We start from the raw sequence: 19,217 nt of genomic DNA, 5'->3' as shown, positions 1-19,217 counted from the left end.
TAAGGGTGGTGTCATCTGCATATCTAAGGTTATTGGTATTTCTCCCAGCAATCTTGATTCCAGCTTAATCTTCATCATTCAGCCCAGTGTTTCTCATGATGTACTCTGCATATAAGTTAAATAAGCAGGGTGACAATATACAGCCTTGACGTACTCCTTTCCCAATTTGGAACCAGTCTGTTGTTCCATGTCCAGTTCTGACTTGCTTCCTGACATGCATACAGATTTCTCAAGAGGCGGGTCAGGTGTTCTGGATCTCTTTCAGAATTTTCTACAGTTTGTTGTGATCCACACAGTCAAAGTCTTTGGCATAGTCAATAAAACAGAAATAGATGTTTTTCTGAAACTCTCTTTTGCTTTTTCGATGATCCAGCGTATGTTGGCAATTTGATCTCTGGTTCCTCTGCCTTTTCTAAAACCAGCTTGAACTTCTGGAAGTTCACGGTTCACGTATTGTTGAAGCCTGGCTTGGAGAATTTTGAGCATTACTTTACTTTGGCCACCTCATGTAACGAGTTGACTCACTGGAAAAGAGTCTGATGCTGGGAGGGATTGGGGGTGGGAGGAGACAGGGACGACAGAGAATGAGATGGCTGGATGGCATCACTGACTCGATGGACATGAGTTTGAGTGAGCTCCGGGAGTTGGTGATGGACAGGGAGGCCTGGCGTACTGTGATTCATGGGGTCGCAAAGAGTCGGACACGACTGAGCGACTGAACTGAACTGAACTTACTAGCGTGTGAGACGAGTGCAAATGTGTGGTAGTTTGAGCATTCTTTGGCATTGCCTTTCTTTGGGATTGGAATGAAAACAGACCTTTTGGGTAGTGACAATGTGAGGCATCATCGTTAAAGTCCCTTGTATTCCCTGGTGGCTCATCTGGTTAGAAAATCCACCTGCATGCGGGAAACCTGGGTTCGATTCCTGGGTTGGAAAGATCCCCTGGAGAAGGGAAAGGCGACCCACTCCAGTATTCTGCCTGGGGAAGTCCGTGGACTGTATAGTCCATGCAGTTGCAAAGAGTTGGACAGGACTGAGCGATTTTCACTTTCACTTTTCACTAATCCACTGAAACAGAGGGAATGATAGTGATTCAGCCACAGTCCGAAGCCTCACTCAAAAGTTGAAATGATCTTGAGCATATTTTGGTACATTTACTTCATAGCTTTTTATATAGGAACACAGTCAGATGGCTCAATATTATTCAGAAATATTTTATCCTCAGTTTCATCTGTATGATACTGACTCCTTTGTGTAAGAAACTTAGTTTGTTTATCATAAAGAAGTTAATAATTACTCTGGGCTATCTAGATGCTTGCACATTAGTATTTAGTTGAGCCTAGGATGGTTGCATGGAGAAGGAAATGGCAACCCACTCCAGTGTTCTTGCCTGGAGAATCCCAGGGACGAGGGAGCCTGGTATACTGCCATCTATGGGGTCGCACAGAGTCGGACACGACTGAAGCAACTTAGCAGCGGCAGGATGGTTGAAAGTCTATAGTTTAATATTTGGTAAGTTTAATATTTGGTACTAAAGCTTGATCAGCTTAAAGTCAGTATATATGTCAGTTTTAGAATTTTTTGATTGTTTGGTTTACATATCTTCCCAGATAACAAGGGTAATAATCTGTATTTTTGTGCTTTGGGCTTTTCTTTTCTTATGAGATATCAACCAATCATTTTCACCTTTCTGGCTTAGTAGTTGCTCTAGTTAACAAAAGGAAATAATTTCTTGAAAATGAATGCATTATTATATATCAGATTCATAATTTGATTAATTTGGAAACAAGTCATGTTTTTCTAAAGAAAATTCTTCAAGATTTATGTAACTTTTTGTTAAAATCTAATGGAAATTCATCTGTTGGATTTGGAAGAGATTTGTCATTGTTCAGTCACTAAGTTGTGTCTGACTGTTTGCGACCCCATGGACTACAGCACGCCAGGCTTCCCTGTCCTTCACCAACTTCTGGAGCTTGCTCAAACTCATGTCCAATCAGTTGGTGATGCCATCCAACCATCTCGTCCTCTGTCATCCCATTCTCCTGCCTCCAATCTTTCCCAGCATCAGGGTCTTTTCTTTTGGAAGAGATAATATAAAATAAATATGAGGTAATAGAAAATAATAATAATAGAAAATAATGAATTTCTTTTGAAAAATAAGTAGTAATAAAACTAAAGCTATGCATTTTATTTTCTCCTTTGAGAAAATAGGAGAAAATAAAATGCATAGCTTTAGAAACCTGTATGCAGGTCAGGAAGCAACAGTTAGAACCGGTCATGGAACAACAGACTGGTTCCAAATAGGAAAAGGAGTGCGTCAAGGTTGTATATTGTCACCTTGCTTATTTAACTTATATGCAGAGTACATCATGAGGAACGCTGGGCTGGAAGAAGCACAAGCTGGAATCAAGATTGCTGGGAGAAATATCAATAACCTCAGATATGCAGATGACACTACCCTTATGGCAGAAAGTGAAGAGGAACTCAAAAGCCTCTTGATGAAAGTGAAAGAGGAGAGTGAAAAGGTTGGCTTGAAGCTCAACATTCAGAAAACAAAGATCATGGCATCTGGTCCCATCACTTCATGGGAAATAGATGGAAAAACAGTGGAAACAGTGTCAGACTTTGTTTTTTTGGGCTCCAAAATCACTGCAGATGCTGATTGCAGCCATGAAATTAAAAGACGCTTGCTCCTTGGAAGGAAAGTTATGACCAACCTTGATAGTATATTAAAAAGCAGAGACATTACTTTGCCGACTAAGGTCCGTCTAGTCAAGGCAATGGTTTTTCCCGTGGTCATGTATGGATGTGAGAGTTGGACTGTGAAGAAAGCTGATCGCCGAAGAATCGATGCTTTTGAACTGTGGTGTTGGAGAAGACTCTTGAGAGTCCCTTATACTGCAAGGAGATCCAACCAGTCCATTCTAAAGGAGATCAATCCTGGATGTTCATTGGAGGGACTGATGCTAAAGCTGAAACTCCAATACTTTGGCCACCTCATGAGACGAGTTGACTCACTGGAAAAGACTCTGATGCTGGGAAAGGTTGGGGGCGGGAGGAGAAGGGGACGACGGAGAATGAGATGGCTGGATGGCATCACCGACTCTGTGGACATGAGTTTGAGTGTACTCCGGGAGTTGGTGATGGACAGGGAGGCCTGGCGTGCTGTGATTCATGGGGTCGCGGAGAGTCGGACACGACTGAGCGACTGAACTGAACTGAACTGAACTGATGCATTTTATACATTTTTCTGTATATATATTTATCCCCTTTTTATACTTGAAATTTCATTTGCTATCAGCTTTGTTGACTCCAACATTGTTCATAGTCTGTATGTTTGACTCTTTCATTTTGTGCATGTATATGAAGATTATACATAAACTATTGTTATTTTTTAGTTGCTAGGTCGTGTTCAATTCTTTTGTGATCCCATAGACTATAGCCTGCCAGGCACCTCTGTTCATGGGATTTCCAAAGCAAGAATATTGACATGGGTTGCCATTTCCTTCTCTGGAAATCTTCGTGACCCAAAGATCAAACCTGTGCCTCCTGCATTGGCAGGTAGATTCTTTACCACTGAGCCACCAGGGAAGCCCATATAAACTGTTATTCTATATTAAATAGGAAACATATTAATCATATTAAGTATACTATTTCAGAAAACAGAATACAAAGAAAAATGTAACAAAACCCCTGTGTAAACCTCTTTAAAAAAAAAGCTTTACAAATACAGTTGAATCTCCCTGTATCTGTTTCACTCATCCTAGCCCCTTCCCTCTCTTGCCACAGGGAGCCACCATCCAGAAATGGATTTTTATTATTCCCTTTACTTATATTTTCAATATGTATACATGAATCTATGAATATTAGTATTTGTGGCATGTTTAAACATTTTCTATAGTTGTACTGTGTGTGCATATCTTTATCTTAATATATTTGTGTTATATTACATGTATCCTTTCACAGCTTCTATTTTTTTAATTCAGCATTGCAGTTTTCTGATTTATCCATGTTAATACTTGCAGCTGTATTTTTCATTTCAGTTTTTGTATAATATGTCATGATAGGAATAGTGGATTAGGGAGCTTTTCCAGTTTTCCATTTCCTAATTATGTTGCGATATATATAATGTAACTGCATTACAAGTTGTATTCTTGTAAATATGTGCAAGAGTTTCTTATGATAAGACTTAGCAATGACAATATGTGATTCTGCAGTATGCACACCTTCATCTTTAATAAATATTGCTGAATTATTCTCCAAAATGAGGACTGTGGTTTACACCCCAGTTGATTCTATGAGCTGTAGTTACTACACATCTTCTCCACGCAGTATTATTGACACATGTACATGTGCTTGTGTGTTCACCAATTTCATGCAAACTCTGTGGTATGATATTTGTATTTTTTACATTGCTAATTGATATAGAACACTTTCTCCTTTGTATCGAGGTCATTCTGATGTCCTGTGTATTGTCCTTTTTTTCTTTTTAAATTAAAGGCATTTTTCATGTATTCTAATCCTTTGCTGGTTATAGGCAGTGTTTTTCCCAGTCTCTGTCTTTACTTGGTGCCTTTGTTAAACAGGAGCTTTTCATTTCAACCTTGCAATTTTATCAACTTTTACTTTTAAGAGTTTTTTTTTTTTGTCTTTCAGTTCAGTTCAGTCGCTGAGTCGTTTTCGACTCTTTGCGACCCAGTGACTCTTCCTATATTCTGAAGTAACAAGAGTTTTCTCCATTATCTTTTAAAAAATTTTATATTTGCTTTCACATTTATGTTTCTAATCCAACTGTGATTTATTTTTGTACAGTTTCTGCTGTAACAGAGCATGTGTTCCTGAAAATCACTGTTCAGTTCAGTTCAGTCGCTCAGTCGTGTCCGACTCTCCGCGACCCCATGAATCACAGCACGCCAGGCCTCCCTGTCCATCACCAACTCCCGGAGTACACTCAAACCCACCTCCATCGAGTCGGTGATGCCATCCAGCCATCTCATTCTCTGTCGTCCCCTTCTCCCCCCGCCCCCCGCCCCCAATCAGCCCCAGCATCAGAGTCTTTTCCAGTGAGTCAGCTCGTCGCATGAGGTGGCCAAAGTATTGGAGTTTCAGCTTTAGCATAAGTCCTTCCAATGAATACCCAGGATTGATCTCCTCTAGAATGAACTGGTTGGATCTCCTTGCAGTACAAGGGACTCTCAAGATTCTTTTCCAACACCACAGTTTATGTTTCTAATCCAACTGTGATTTATTTTTGTACAGTTTCTGCTGTAACAGAGCATGTGTTCCTGAAAATCACTGTGCTATATGCAAAATCATGCAGTAAAACCCACAGGGCATATGGGAAAAATAGGGTTGGGCACAGCGCTTGAAAATTTCTTGGCAGCGACCCATTTGTTTAAAAAAATACCTAATAAAAATGGTAGCATAGTTTTATATTTATTAAAAGTTAAGAAATACACTAATACCACAAAAAATATGTCATTTTTATCTTGAAAAAAAGGAAATTTGCTTGAAGTGGGATTCAAAAACATTGCAGCCTGTAAGTTATTGTGAAATGGTAGAAGGAAGGTTATCCAAAATCCGCCAAGAAATTGTAACAGATGTGGATTGTGTAGTTCATAATGCACATAGTGATTGTAAGTAGATGTAAAAAATGTATGTTTTGTGTGTACCTGTGCAACTCAGTATAGCTGGGTAGTTTTCTGCATTTATCTAGTGTGTGTTTTGGAGTTAGGGCTAGGGTGAGACAAGTAAGGCTCCTAGGGTGTAAAAGGAGGCACTCCCTGTTAGGGTCCCTTGGCATCTCACTTGCTTTACCCTGGTCCTCGCGCTATATAGAGTGAAGTAGTACTTAAGCATATGCAGACTTTGTGTTACTGTTCCCTTTTATCAGTCATGTCTAACACATTCAGGTTTTCTAAAACTTTTTCAAGTAGACTGACTATATATGTGAGGTGTAGAGCTCTAATTAATTTTTGGCCTGTATATATAGCCAGATCTTTCTACACTGGTTTGTAATGATGCTTTTAGCATATAGCGTAGTTCCACATATGTTGAATACTTGAGCCTGGTTCTTGTTTCTTTGTTCTTTCGTTGGTCTGTTCGCTTCTCCCTATGCTACGAACACATTTTCTTAATCACAGGTCTGGCACTAACTTTGTCACCTTGGGCAAGTTAATTTCTATGTGCCTGTGAAATTATAGGAGTGCCTACCTCTTTGGGTAATTAAAGGAGTAAGTGAGTGAGTATGTTAAAGTGCTTAGAAGTACTTGCCTTGCCCAAGAGTAAAGCTCAAATGTTAGTTACTTTGTTATTGTTAAAGGTAATCCTTGTAACTAAATAGAGAGTCTTGAGAGCTAGTAAACTGAGATTGCCATTTTGTGTTTTCTTTTCCAAACTAAGAGGAAATGGGGAGAAGCTTAAGGAAGAATTCCCTGAGGAAAGCAATGTTTAAATTATCTGAAAGATAATAAGAGTTAACTCCGTGGTGAGAGCAGTAGGAGAATATTTGAGGCAGAAGGAGCCATGAGGCAGAAAATAGTATGTCCAGGAACTAGATCTCAGCAAAAAGAAAAATGGTAACAGTTAAGACTAAAGAGGGAGGTAGGAGCAGATCAGATCATGCAAGACCTATTAGGCAAAGTTACCGATTTTAGACTTCATCTTAAAATCAGTTATAACTATTTGTAAAGATTGGTATTTCAAGAATAAAAACCATGAAATATCAACCTTTACAAATAGTTGCTGCTGCTAAGTCTCTTCAGTCATGTCCGACTCTGTGTGACCCCATAGACAGAAGCCGACCAGGCTCCCCCATCCCTGAGATTCTCCATAGTTAAAACTATTCAAAAAAGAAATTTAGAAGCTATAGTTGGGTGTTTCGGGACCTTAAGAACGTATCAAAGATTAAGAGTGCTGTTGAAATGTATAATAAATTTAGGTCTTTGTTCACTTACTTAAAATCTTGGTGAGCTGTTAGTTTTGTCATAGGCTTTTATGAAATAAAATGGAGGAATCTTGTGTTTTGGGTACGTCTGTAATAGATTAGAAAGTCAAGTCGCTCAGTTGTGTCCAACTCTTTGCGACCCCATGGACTGTAGCCTACCAGGTTCCTCCATCCATGGGATTTCCCAGGCAAGAATACTGGAGTGGATTGCATTTCCTTCTTCAGGAGATCTTCCCAACCCAGGGATTGAACCTGGGTCTCCCACATTGTAGGCAGACGCTTTTACCGTCTGAGCCACCAGAGAAGTCACATTGTACAGGAGACAGGGACCAAGACCATCCCCATGGAAAAGAAATGCAAAAAAGCAAAATGGCTGTCTGAGGAGGCCTTACAAATAGCTGTGAAAAGAAGAGAAGTGAAAAGCAAAGGAGAAAGGGAAAGATATAAGCATCTGAATGCAGAGTTCCAAAGAATAGCAAGGAGAGATAAGAAAGCCTTCCTCAGCGATCAATGCAAAGAAATAGAGGAAAACAACAGAATAGGAAAAACAAGAGATCTCTTCAAGAAAATTAGAGATTCCAAGGGAAAATTTCATGCAAAGATGGGCTCGATAAAGGACAGAAATGGTATGGACCTAACAGAAGCAGAAGATATTAAGAAGAGGTGGCAAGAATACACAGAACTGTACAAAAAAAGATCTTCATGACCAAGATAATCACGATGGTGTGATCACTGACCTAGAGCCAGACATCTTGGAATGTGAAGTCAAGTGGGCCTTTATTCACTATGAACAAAGCTAGTGGAGGTGATGGAATTCCAGTTGAGCTATTTCAAATCCTGAAAGATGATGCTGTGAAAGTGCTGCACTCAGTATGCCAGCAAATTTGGAAAACTCAGCAGTGGCCACAGGACTGGAAAAGGTCAGTTTTCATTCCAGTCCCAAAGAACGGCAATGCCAAAGAATGCTCAAGCTACCACATAATTGCACTCATCTCACATGCTAGTAAAGTCATGCTCAAAATTCTCCAAGCCAGGCTTCAGCAATATGTAAACTGTGAACTTCCAGTTGTTCAAGCTGATTTTAGAAAAGGCAGAGGAACCAGAGATCAAATTGCCAATATCCACTGGATCATGGAGAAAGCAAGAGAGTTCCAGAAAAACATCTATTTCTGCTTCATTGACTATGCCAAAGCCTTTGACTGTGTGGATCACAATAAACTGTGGAACATTCTGAAAGAGATGGGAATCCCAGACCACCTGACCTGCCTCTTGAGAAACCTGTATGCAGGTCAGGAAGCAACAGTTAGAACTGGACATAGAAAAACAGACTGGTTCCAAATAGGAAAAGGAGTATGTCAGGGCTGTATATATTGTCACCCTTAACTTCTATGCAGAGTCCATCATGAGGAACGCTGGGCTGGAAGAAGCACAAGCTGGAATCAAGATTGCCGGGAGAAGTATCAATAACCACCCAGATGACACCACCTTTATGGCAGAAAGTGAAGAGGAACTCAAAAGCCTCCTGATGAAAGTGAAAGAGGAGAGTGAAAAGTTTGGCTTGAAGCTCAACATTCAGAAAACAAAGATCATGGCATCTGATCCCGTCACTTCATGGGAAATAGATGGGGAAACAGTGGAAACAGTATCAGACTTTATATTTTTGGGCTCCAGAATCACTGCGGATGCTGATTGCAGCCATGAAATTAAAAGAAGCTTAATCCTTGGAAGGAAAGTTATGACCAGCCTAGACAGCATGTTGAAAAGCAGAGACATTACTTTGCCCACAAAGGTCCGTCTAGTCAAGGCTATGGTTTTTCCCGTGGTCGTGTATGATTGTGAGAGTTGGACTGTGAAGAAAGCTGATCGCCGAAGAATTGATGCTTTTGAACTGTGGTGCTGGAGAAGACTCTTGAGAGTCCCTTGGACTGCAAGGAGATCCAACCTGTCCATTCTAAAGGAGATCAATCCTGGGTGTTCATTGGAAGGACTGATGCTAAAGCTGAAACTGCAATACTTTGGCCACCTCATGCGACGAGCTGACTCACTGGAAAAGACTCTGATGCTGGGGTTGATTGGGGGCTGGGGGCAGGGGCAGAAGGGGATGACAGAGAATGAGATGGCTGGATGGCATCACCGACTCTGTGGACATGAGTTTGAGTGTACTCCGGGAGTTGGTGATGGACAGGGAGGCCTGGCATGCTGTGATTCATGGGGTTGCAAAGAGTCGGACACGACTGAGCGACTGAACTGAACTGATAATAGATTAAAGTTTTTACAGTACAACAAATCCATGTAAATGTCTTGAATTTTTTTTTTCATTTATATGTCCACTTTATCTTATTTCAAGGGTACACCTAAGAAGACTACACATTATTTCCATAATAGATACTCCTGTTTTTTCTGCTTCCCTCATGTTTCATTGGCTTTCCCTGGTGGCTCAGAGGTAAAGAACATGCCTGCCAATGCAGGAGACGAAGATGCAATCCCTGGGTCAGAAAGATCCCCTGAAGACCAAAATGGCCACCCACTCCAGTATTCTTGCCTGGGAAATCCCATGGACAGAGGAGCCTGACAGGCTACCATCCTTAGCATCATAAAGAGTCAGACACAACTGAGAACGCATGCACGCATATAATTAAGTCTAATTTTCTTTATTCAATTTAACATATGAAGACATGGCTAGTCTAATCTATTTTGTTTGTCTTACAAACAGGGTTTTCTTAAAACTTCATTTTTCAATTCTCTTTTTTCCTCATAGATATCAAAATCTACAATTTGGGGGCATTCCATTGTATGACCCTGATAGTATGTTTGGATTATTCGTGTATAGATAATTCTACCTTACCCATTTTTAGGAAATCGAACTGCTGATGAATATTCTTTAAAAATTATGGGGTTTTGTTAGGTTGGTGCCTTTACTAAAGGTATTTTCAGACGTAAAGATAGCATTTCATTCCTACAGGGCTCTATGTATAATGCTGTAAGCATGGAAGCGTTGGAATGATGTTCTAAAAAACTTGGCTACACACGTGGACTTTAATTATCTTGTTAACCTTTGCTTTTGTTTGTGATTGAGCCTAGTTAACTGTGAGGGAAAATGTTTCTGGAAAAGAATTTTAAAATAATTATGAACCATTGGCAAAGCACGGTAGGTATAATATAAATAAATATATATTTTTTTTAGATTTATAATTTTTTTATGCTTTCTTTGCTAGAGAATCATTATTTTACTTTTTCCGTCACTGGACGTCTGATGAGAAGCTAATTTAGGTATTTGAAAATAGGGTGAATATAGTTTCAGTAATGGTTATAGTGCTTGGTTTGACACTTTTGAAATCAATTTAAAACCAGTCCTGCTTGCTCCAGCAAATTTTACTTATGTATGAGAAACAGTAGGAGACAGTGTTGTTGCTATCAACTTTTTTTAGTAAAGAAGCTAATTATTTTTAAAGTTTCTTTTAAAACTTTGATTATAATTACTTAAATCAATCTTCCAAACCTTTAATAATTGCTTTCTTTACTCCCTGAAAGATACAATAAAACACATAAAATTAGCATGCTGTATTTGTAAGTTTTTCGCAAAAGAACCATTTTTCATGTTAACATTTTACCGTGTTGCGTATAAAATTTTATCCTGATTGACACTTGTAATTGTCATTTGAATTTTTGTTCAGTTGGCACATATTGTGTTGAACACATTGCATTTTTTTAAAAAGTTCTATTAAGGACTTTTTGTTTAATGTGTATGTCAGTAGTTGTCTGTAGTAGATATTTTATAGAACAATAGAAATAATACCTTACACAAGTGAAATATTTCTCTTCTACAACTGTGGCACTAGTTATTTTCAGTAATCCTTTGAAGTAGACATGTACTTTGATATAAAGTGAAATATAAAAAATATCAGGACTTCCCTGGTGGCCCATTGGTTAAGACTTCGCTTTCCAATGTGGGGGATGCAGGCTTGAGCCCTGGTTGGGGAGCCAAGATCCCACATGCCTTGTAGCCAAAAAACCAAAACATGAAACAGAAGCAGCATTGTGATTCATTCAAAATGGTCCACATTAAAATATATGTATATTTTTAAAAAAGATAACTTTTCTGTTATTCTTGAAGTTCTTGATATTTTCTTTTACCAATTTCCCTTCTTTTTTAGGTACCTAGTCGACAGTCGCTGGTTCAAACAATGGAAAAAGTATGTTGGCTTTGACAGTTGGGACAAATACCAGATGGGAGATCAAAATGTTTATCCTGGACCCATTGATAACTCTGGGCTTCTTCGAGGTATTATTTCCTTAAATCAAGTTTGTAAATGTGTTCATTTTAATATGTTATGGTCAGTATATATAATGTGAAAAATGTTAATGTAAATAAATAGATAAATCAGAAATTTCTTATATAGTCATCCCTTGGTGTCCATGTGGGGCTTGATTCCACAATCCCTCTCAGATATTAAAATCTATGGATGCTCAAGCCCCTTATATAAAATTGCATACTATTTGCATATAATCTATGTATGTCTTCCCATATACTTTTTCTTGGTTACTTTTAATACCTAACAAAATATAAATGCTATGTAAATAGTTGATGGTACACAGCAAATTCAAGTTTTGGTGTTTGGAACTTTCTGGAATGTTTTTCCTCCCTGTGGATGCAGAGGGCCGACTACATTATGGATTTGACCTAATGAATTCAGATTGTTTTGTCATAATTAGTTTTCTGTATCATGACAAATTTTGCCATTTATGATGTAAAAAGGGTTTATTAGCTTTTAAGGCTAGAATGTAAATTAGAAAGTACTATCTTACTGTTGGGGGAAATGCTCCATTGTGTATTATTTTGCTAACGGACACATAACTTCTTTAATTGGGCAGCAGTAGTATATGTTTACATTCTTGGATTTTTGGATTATTTTTCTACAACCCTTACTATTAATACTTGCCAGCTCTTCTAAAACTCTGGTAACAGTTAAAGAAAATAATACCTAAGTACAGAATGTTCGTTACTGGCCTAGATGGAATAACAAGGACTAGACTAATCTTTCCATTTAAATGAACCAAAACCCTGACAAAATATATGAAACAGTGGTTCTGAAAACATTGGACATCGGACAGCGAAGAACAGTGATCCTTGAGAAGTATGAAACAAATGAAATAAGCCCTGTGTTTTTCTCAGCTTACTGTACTGAGAGAGTTTCCAAGACACAGCACAGAAGGGGAGACCCATGCAAAGCCTGGCAACCTCCTTCCCTTAGTTGAGAAGAGTTTGGAGTCCAGGGAGACCAAGGCAGCCAGAGTTTCCAGGGCAGAGGACCAGAGAGGACTGAGCAGCACGTAAGGAGAGAGAGACCTAGAGATCTACAGAAGCCACTGAAGACTCTTGTAAGCCTTCAGCTGACTTGACTAGTGCATGTGTGTGACAAGCTACCCAAGGCCAAGAAAAGAATTACCCAAAGAATTAGAGCAGTCATTTAGGTTCATGTGACCAAATCAGGTTCATTTGCCAGATGTGCTACAAGCCAGATGCTGAGATAGCAGAGTTTGCAGCAGAGAAAGGATTTATTTGTGAGGCAACCAAATGAGGAGTTGGGAGAACAACTCTCAAATCCACCTACCTGATAGCAAGGGACTCAGGGTATTTGTGGAAATAAAGAAGCAGGGTAGTCCGAGGTATGCAGAGCATGGGGAGGGGTAGAGGATGATAAGAAAAAAGTGAGTCATTCTTGTGCAGATGCAGCTAAGCTGCGTGCTTCTCCATGAGACACATGTACAGAAAATGCAGGCATTAGCATGTTTTGAGGGTGGAATGTGGGCCCTCTCACATCAAAAGGTCACCAAGTTGACACTTCATACAAGCCCAATTGGACAGTTAGCTAGTGGTCTTAATCTTAGCTCTACCTAGAACTGAACGCAGCCGATTGCAAGTTCCTAAAAAACATCTCAGGAAAATATCTTATTTTTAGACTATGAAAATATCTTATTTTTAGACATGCGAGTTTTTGTAAAAACATTTAAAGTGAACTTGGTCAGTGAAGGCAGGTTACGGTTCACTGTTTATTAAGAAATTTAATGGATCTAACTGATGAGTACCCTCAGTTTCACTCATAAAGGAGCAAGAATAATGTGTTCACAGTAGCCAGAGTGAAAACGTTACAAATCATGGAGTAGACTGCAGAGAATGGGTTTGCCTCTATAGAAGGGCAAAATGAATCCTCTTGTCCTTCTAGATCGAAAGCAACTATTTCCAAGTAACTTAACTGCATCTCAGAACAGAATACAAGTGTGTGTGTGTGTGTGTGCGCGCGCGCGCACGCATGTGTGCTCAGTTGTTTCTGACTTTTTGCAACCCCATCTCTTGTAGCCTACCAGGCTCCTCAGTCCCTGGAATTTTTGTCCCTCAGACAAAAATACTGGAGTGGGTGGCCATTTCCTCCTCTAGGGTATCTTCCCCACTCAGGGATTGAACCCGCGTCTCTTGTGTCTTCTGCATTGGCAGGTAGTTTCTTTACCACATGCCACCTGGGAAGCAGAAATACAAAAATATCCAGCATCCATCCAACAAGATAAAATTTTTAATATCTTGGTTCCAAATAGTACCCAGAATGCAAAGAAGCAGAAAATATAATGCATAATAAGGAGAAATAACAATGTTTAAAAAAATTTTTAAGTGGAGAAGAACACAAAGCAAATGAAACAAATACAAAGCGAATAGCAAGTAAGATGGTAGATTTAAACCCAGCTCTATGAACAATTGTGTTTAATGTAAATTTAAGATAGAGACTGTAAGATTGGATTAAAAAATAAAGACCCAACTGTATACTGTCTACCAGAAACCCACCTTAAATACAAAGTACAAATAGAGATTGAAAGATTCTAAGACTACCCTCCAGTCATCCTCACTCTTACAGAACCATCTCCCCTTTGAGTGTGAGTGGAACCTGAGAAGAGGATATCATTCCTCTGATTATTTATGTTATATGACAAAAGGGAGATTATCCCAGTGAGCTTTATCTGATCATGCATACCCTTTGAAAGCAGAGCTTTCTCTGGCTGGTAGCTATAGAAGTTCGGATTTAAAGCATGAGATGAACTCATTGCTGATTTGAAAATGGAGGAGACTATGTGAAAAGGAAGACAGGTGTCGTCTAGGGACACAGAGAATTGTTGTGCCTATAACCAGCAAGAAAACATGCACCTCATACCCGTAGCCATGAGGAACTAGATTCTGCCAACAACCTGAGTGGACTAGGAAGTAGATTCTTTCTCAGAGCCTTCAGATAGGAGAGAAGCCTGTCTGACATCTTGATTTCCTCTTTGTAAGACCCTAAGTAGAAAACCCAGTTGAACTCACCTGAACTTCTGACCCACAGAACTGTGAGAATATAAATAGGTATTGTTTTAAACTACTATGGTTATTTGTTAGCAGTAGAAAGCTAAGACACATACTAACTTCAGTCCATGGGGTTGCAAAGAGTCGGACACAACTGAGTGATTGAAATGAACTGAACACATACAACACTATAATCAAAAGAATGCTGGAGTGGCCATTTTAATATCAGACATTAAGATTTAGAACAAAGAACATTATCAGGGATAAAATTCATAATCATAAATGGGCCAAGACAGTTCATTAAGAAAACATAATAATCCTAAATATATACCAGTCTAATGGCGTCACTTGAAAATATGTGAATCAAAACCTGACAGAACCACAAGGAGAAATAGAAAAATATCCTCAATTATATAATGGATATTTCAGTATTATTCTCTCCATAAATAATAGAAAACGTGTAGACAAAAGCATAGTAAGGAAATAAATCAGTCTGCGTGTCCTACCTGACATTTATAGAATACAGTACGTTCCCTACGTACTAACTGTGAACTTTCAAAGATGTGTATATGCATTCACGTATCCAGTCACGTAAGTTGGTTCATGTGTCTGGAATACATTGTTACATGCATGCTTCCTCTACAAGTGGTCGTGCTTCTGTGTACTTTACTGTAAAGTACTGTATAGAGTACAGTGGTGCAGTATCTTTATTTCAAGCCCTGGATGTTGGGAAGCAAGCATAAAAGCAGCAGTGATGTAGCTGGTACTGCTAAGAAGCACCAAGCAATAACAATGAAAACAAAAGTGAAAATAATTGAGAGAGTGAAGCAAGGCAAAAAGATGGTAAAGATCACTTATTCTTATAACGTGAATAATTCAGCCTTGGAACACGTGAAGTATGCCATGCCAGCGTTGACAATAATACCAAAGAAGCGCAGAAAAGTAATGGAGGAGATGGAGAAACTTCTCAGTATGTGAATGCAGGATCAGTGTCAGCTGAGTCACTCTCAGTTTAATGTTGATGCGAGAGAAAGTTAAAAACCTTATGAAGATTTGAAGAAGAAACAAGGTGAAGAATCAGAAGGCACATCTTTTAGAGCCAACCATGACTGCTTTTATTGATTCAAGGCTAGAGCCCAGCTTTACACTGTAAAGCTAAGTGCCAAGGCAGCGAGTGTGGGTATGGTACCTGCCTGGAAATTTCCTGAAATGCTTTAAGAAATTATTGATGAAGGAATGTATTTACCATAGCAGGTTTTAATGTGGATGCAAGGACTGTACTGGAAGAGGAATTCAGACCAAAGTTATATCAGTAAGAAAGAAAAGTTGATGCCAGGCTATAAAACACTAAAGGATAGGCTAACTCTCTTTGTTTGGTGGCGGTGCTTCTGGCAGTATGAAGCCAGAGCATCTTTTAGTTTCTCATCCAGAGAACCCAAGAGCCCTTAAAAACTGCCAGGGGCTCTCTTCCTTTTGTGTGGAAGAGAAACCCCAAAGCCTGGGTTACACAGGCCATTTTCCAGGATTGGTTTTTCCACCATTTTATCCCAGAGTTGAGAAATACTGCTTGAAGAAAGACATCCCATTCAGCATTCTTTTGCTGCTCAGCAATACTCTTGGCCTCCCTCCATTCATGGATGACTTTAATCCCAATGTGTATCTGCCACCAAATACTATGTCAGTTATCCAGCCTCTGGGCCAGGGGATTATAGTGACTTCCAAGAAATTCTATTCATATTGCACTTTTTGTCAGGCAATAAAGGCAAGTGACAAATCAGGAACAACCTTGCAACAGCTTTGGAAGCGCTGTACCATGTACAAACCCATAAAAACCATTGACTTTGCTTGGTGTGATGTTTAGTTGTCATCATGAATGGGATTTGGAAGAACCTTTACCCACAATTTGTTCATCATTTTCATGGATTTGAGAAGGTGGACAAAGAGTCAAAAGAGGTCTTCAGCCACTTAGTGACCCTCAGGAAAAAATTGGAGCTAGATCTGCAAGAGGACGACCTCATTGAACTCCTTGCTGTGCAAAATGAGGAGCTTACTAACAAAGACCTGATGGAATTGGAGGCCCAGAGAAATGATGAAGAGAGACAAGAGGAAGAAGAAATAACTGAAGAACCGAAGAGATTCATGACACATGAAATGGCAAAGGGTTTTCTTTATTTGAGAAAGCACTGTTTTTGAGGCATGGGACCCAAGTGTAGAATGGTACATGAAGTTTGCCACTGCTGAACAGAATGCAGTCCAGTGCTACTCTGTCATCTGTGACAAGAAAAAAGAGAACTACTTACCCAGACATCACTGGATCATTTTTTCAACAGGGTAGACAGAATTGAATCAAACAAGGACCAGAACCCATGTCATCAGTATCAGGCATGAGTGACATTGAACCTTGCCCTCTGCCTCCTGTTGCCGACAGTCTCTCAGCTCTTATCATCTCCCGCCTCCTCTCCTGCCTCCATCTTCTTGCCTGTTCGCTCTGTGCCAGCCCCTGTCTGCCAGCTGTTGTACTCTGTGTACTACTATACTGTTCAAGGTAGTGTACTGTAAGATTAAAAATGTTGGCCTTATTTTTTGTGTGTGTTTTCAATATTACTTGTATGGAAAGTGTTCTTAATCTATTATAGTGTAGTACTTGTATAGCCAGTTGTGTTAGTTATGAACTTGTTGGACTTATGAACACACTCTTGAAATGGAACTTGTTCATGTGTAAAGGACTTACTGTATTCCCACTGAACAACAGCAGAATGAAAATTCTTTTTGGTGTTCACATGAAGCATTTAGATAAACTGTATTATGCATAAAACCTGGTTCAGTAAAGTTCCGTTCCGTTCCGTCGCTCAGTCGTGTCCGACTCTATGCGACCCCGTGGACTGTAGCCTACCAGGCTTCTTCGTCCATGGGATTCTCCAGGCAAGAATACTGGAGTGGGTTACTGTTTCCTTCTCCAGGGGATCTTCCCGACCCAGGGATCAAACCCGGTCTCCCGCATTGGAGGCAGATGCTTTAACCTCTGAGCCACCAGGGAAGCTAGCAGGAGTTAAATCATACAAAATATGTTTTCTTACTACAGTGGGATAATAATAACTGAGAGGTGAAACATCTTCAAGTGTTTGAAAACTAACATATTTCTGCATAACTCATGGATCAAAGAGAACTCAAAGAAATTAGCAAGTATTTTTAACTAAATGAAAGTGAAAACAAAACATATCAAAATTTGTGGAAGGCATATAGTATGTGGAGAGTAATTTATAGCTCTTCTAACATGCATAAGGAAAAGGAAAGGTCTCCAAATCAGTGACCTTGGTTTCTGACTCAGGAAACTAAAAGTAAGAACAAATTAAACTAAATCAAGCAGAAGAAAGGAAATACTACGTTCAGAACAGAAATCAAATAAAGGGAAAACAGAAAAATAGAGAAATCAATGAAACCAAAGACTGGTTCTTTATGAAGATAATAAAATTATAAAGACCTAGTTTGATCACAAGAGAAAGGTAAAAGACACAACTACCAATATCAGGAACAAGAAAGGTAGCATCTGTACAGAAATCTACAAATAGCAAAAGGACAATAAAGAAATATTTCTTGAAAGATGAAAACTAGTAAAGCTCATTCCAAAAGAATGAATTCTCTGAAGAGCCCTATATCAGTTAAAGAAGTTGAATTTGTAGTTTAAAATTTCCTCACAAAGAAAACATCAGACCTTGATGGTGCCACTAGGGAATTCTATCAGTGCTGTTTAAGAGAATTACGCCAATTCAACAAAAGCTCTTTTCAGAAATTAGGAGAGACTGCTTCATGCAATGAAATCAGCATTACTTTGATACCAAAGTCTAAGAGAGACATTTCAAGAATAAAAAAGTTCTCAACCAGTATACCCCTGATGAACATAGATGAATCTATTATTAACAGAATTTTAGTAAATCAAGTCCAAAAATAAACAGGATATATAGAAAAAACATTACCAAAATACTATATAAAAGAGTAAAATACAAAGAAACTTCCTCAACCTCAGAATGGGCATCTATGAAAATGGGCATCTACAGCTGACATACTCAACAGTGAAAGACTGAGTGCTTTCCCTCCAAAATCAGGGAAAAGCAAGGATGCCTACTCTCAACTCTTTAAGACAGGATTGTACTGGAGGTTCTAGACAGTGTAAAAAAGCAAAAAGAAACGGTAAAAAACAGATTGTATAGGAAGAAGTAATAAGTCTTCCTTTATTCACAAATACCTGTGTCTATGTAGGAAATTTAATAAAATCTACAAAAAGAAACCTTCTAGAATTAATAAATGAAATTAGCCTATAGGATATAAGACCATTACTCAAAAAACCAGTTGTGTTTCTTGTACACTAAAAATGAACTAACATGAATTTAAATTTTAAAAATATATTTTATAATGGCTCCAAAATATAAAATGCAGATAAATCTATAATACATGTAAACTAAAAACTACAGGATATTGCTGAGATAAATTAAAGCCTAAGTAACGAGAGAAATTATGTTGCTGGATCAGAAAACTCAGTATTGTTTAATTCCTCCACTCAGTCTACAGATGCAACACAATTTCAAATCACATTCCTAGTAGGCTTTTTAAAAAATGAGATAGAGTTTTGGTTCAGTTCAGTTCACTCAGTCATGTCCAACTCTTTGCCACACCATAAAATTCATCCTTTGAAATTCTGTAATTCACTGGCTTTCTTTTTTTATATTCATAGTTTTAACAACTATCACCATCATCTAATTCCACAAAATTTTCATCACCCCAGAAAGAAACTTCATATCCGTTAGCAGCCACTCTTTATCCCCTCTCAAGACCCCAGCCCTGGGCAATCGTTAATGTATTTTCTGTCTCTATGGATTCTCCTTCTGTGAACATTTCATCTAAATGGAATCAAACAATACATATCCATAGTATTGGACTTCTTTTG

The 19,217-nt window shown here is 38.7% G+C and overlaps 1 protein-coding gene across 2 annotated transcripts in view; it reads left to right on the top strand.

The window, feature by feature from the left end:
* Nucleotides 1–19,217, top strand: part of USP15 (ubiquitin specific peptidase 15) — a 145,029-nt gene that overhangs the window by 18,238 nt on the left and 107,574 nt on the right. For both annotated transcript variants that reach the window (XM_055396118.2, XM_055396119.2), the window contains exon 2: nt 11,103–11,230. In XM_055396118.2, the coding sequence (XP_055252093.1) occupies nt 11,103–11,230 (128 nt within the window). The remainder of the gene's footprint in view (nt 1–11,102; nt 11,231–19,217) is intronic.

The sequence above is a fragment of the Moschus berezovskii genome, chromosome 6 (genome assembly GCF_049115385.1).
Source record: "Moschus berezovskii isolate FMDL1 chromosome 6, NW_MosBer_1.0, whole genome shotgun sequence".
Taxonomy (NCBI): Eukaryota; Metazoa; Chordata; class Mammalia; order Artiodactyla; family Moschidae; genus Moschus; species Moschus berezovskii.
Note: the sequence above shows the minus strand (reverse complement) of the source record. Positions and strands in the feature narration are given on the sequence as shown.